A 2,500-nucleotide genomic window follows, 5' to 3' on the forward strand; every position below is an offset into this window, starting at 1 on the left:
AACAGATGCGATCCGACGCAGACGGCGTCGTTCCTGTACGATAGCGTGTTGGTCCAGTACAGAGACACGCTGAAGCTGCTCCTCCCTGCCCTCCTCTACACGCTGCAAAACAACCTGGTGTACGTGGCCATATCCAACCTGCCCGTTGCCACCTTCCAGGTGACCTACCAGCTGAAGATCCTGACCACGGCGTTGTTGAGCGTGTGGATACTGAAAAGGTCTCTGTCCGGAGTCCAGTGGCTTTCCCTGCTTCTCCTGTTTGCCGGGGTGGCCTTGGTACAGGTGCAGCAGGACGGACAGAAGGAACTGGCCATCGATTCGTCCGGCCAGAACCCCTCCGTGGGGTTGGTCGCCGTGCTGGTCTGCTGCGCGTCGTCGGGCTTCGCGGGCGTTTACTTTGAGAAGATCCTCAAAGGAAGCTCCGCCTCCATATGGGTCCAAAACGTCCAGCTGGGACTCTTCGGCACGGCCCTCGGCATGCTGGGAGTTTGGTGGAAAGACGGGGCGGCGGTTTCCCTTAATGGATTCTTCTTCGGCTACACGCCGATGGTGTGGGCGGTCATTTTCAACCAGGCGTATGGGGGCCTCCTGGTGGCCATGGTGGTGAAGTACGCCGACAGCATTGTCAAAACGGTCGCCATGTCCTTGTCCTGTGTGATTGCCACGGTGCTGTCGGTCTACCTGTTTGGTTTCCATCTAAACCTTCTGTTTGCGTGCGGTGCTGCCATGGTTATAGGCGCTGCCTGCATGTACACTATGTGCGGTACAGAGCAGCAGAGACCTCAGAGACCGCCTGAGGTCCTGTCCACTGTGACAGTTGAATAGTTTTAACCCTTTTAACCACACTTTCAGATTGGCGTTTTCAGGTTTACGCTAGATTGCGCTCTTCACCAACCTATGAGTGATCCTATGACTTCCGGAGAAGAGTATACCCGGAAATAAAGTGATCACAACAAACCCAAACCCGTCCGATCTAATGTTAAAGGATTTAAAAAATATATTTTTTCTCTGCTTTCTTTTTTTTTTTTGCATTTTTGTCGAGAACCAGCTATATTCAACAGCCAATAACTAAAGAACGGAGGGTCGCAGTGACACAACCGCTCATTGGTCGAACAACCTGTATGACACATGACTCTATATTGGGGCCTGACTCCACCACCAATCACTTCGTCTTATAGACCAGTGGTTCTCACTGTGTGGTGCGGGGACTACCAGGGGTCCCTGGGGGGGGGGGGTCCTAGGGGGTCCCCAGCTATAAATGGTTGGTAACTCTTAGAGTGTACAAATGGAACCAAATGGATCCGTAAGCAGTGTTAACAGATTTTGTGAGAGAAACAAGCAACCAGGTCTAGGAAAGCAAGTCCAAAAGAAGCAACTTGAGCACTTTGAACCTATTATGCATCGGCTATTTGAAGATGTGAGCTTGTAGATCTGCTATTTTCAAAAACTCTTGCAAACAAATGCTCCTTGAGGGCACAGAACAATTTGGAAGCAAGCCTATAAATAAGCAGTACAAATAAATAAGCCTATAAGCCTATACATAAGCAGAAACAAGCCCAGAAAAACGCAACTACCAACATTTACAAGCGACTTTACAGATAAACTAGCCCAAAGTCGCTTATAATAAGCCGACATGGCAACACTGCCTGTAAGACCACAATGCATAGTAGACTAGCGGTCCTTGAAATGAAAAAGTTTGAGAATTACTGTTATAGATAGCTTGGCTCTGAAACAGGCTAGCTAGTTAGGTAGACAGTCAAACAGTTAAAGGTCAAATGTATCGATGACATCGTCTTCATTATATACGTCGTCACCTGTGCCCAGATTTGAGCAATCTGAGCCCCTTTGACTTCAAGTTCCTTTGAATGAAACCACAGCTTGGGAGCCTCGAGGGAGAAGAGTCTAGGTCCGAGGTTCCCAAACTTTTCTGGATCAGGGCCCACTTGGAAATCTCAAAAGCGTCCGCGGCCCACCCATCTGACCCCTTAATTCGGCAGCATGTTTATTTTCGTGTTCAATCAATCGAAGGTGTTCCGGCTTGGATTATTGGAACCAACATAGTTTAGGGGCCCACTAGCAATACCCTCGCGGCCCACCGGGGCACTATAAAAGTAAGAAACTAATGTCATTGTCAAATTAATCTATGAAGTAAAAATCACACCCAGTGTGAAGTGAGCGGTGCTATTTATGAGTTATTAGTTTCATCATGCATCTCGGTAGCCAATCACAGCACGTCCTTCGAAGTGACGTGCTTACATTTTTTACATTATTATTAATTTCATCATGCGTCTCGCTAGCCAATCACAGCGCGTCTGTGACGTTTGAAGTTAATTTCATCATGTGTCTCGCTAGCCAATCACAGCACGTCCTGCAGAGCTTAGCCTATGGGCGTGTTTTCCACAGCATGGCGTCACAGCGAAAGACAAGTTTTCACGACTGAAAGAAAAACGTTCGCCACGGATGGGTCCTAAACCCTCTTATAGGAGCGGTTGCACCGCTC

The 2,500-nt window shown here is 48.5% G+C and overlaps 1 protein-coding gene across 1 annotated transcript in view; it reads left to right on the plus strand.

Moving 5' to 3' along the window:
• The window catches only part of LOC308095673 (UDP-galactose translocator-like), a gene marked incomplete at both ends in the record, with an annotated part of 1,080 nt that extends 255 nt beyond the window's left edge, over nucleotides 1-825 (plus strand). Inside the window, one exon of the mRNA XM_080442717.1 lies at nucleotides 1-825. This exon is cut by the window's left edge and continues 255 nt beyond it. Within this exon, the coding sequence (XP_080298843.1) occupies nucleotides 1-825 (825 nt within the window).
• Between the last annotated feature and the right edge of the window lie 1,675 nt (nucleotides 826-2,500).

Source organism: Gymnoscopelus braueri, assembly GCF_963280865.1.
Source record: "Gymnoscopelus braueri genome assembly, chromosome: 11".
NCBI classification, from domain to species: Eukaryota; Metazoa; Chordata; class Actinopteri; order Myctophiformes; family Myctophidae; genus Gymnoscopelus; species Gymnoscopelus braueri.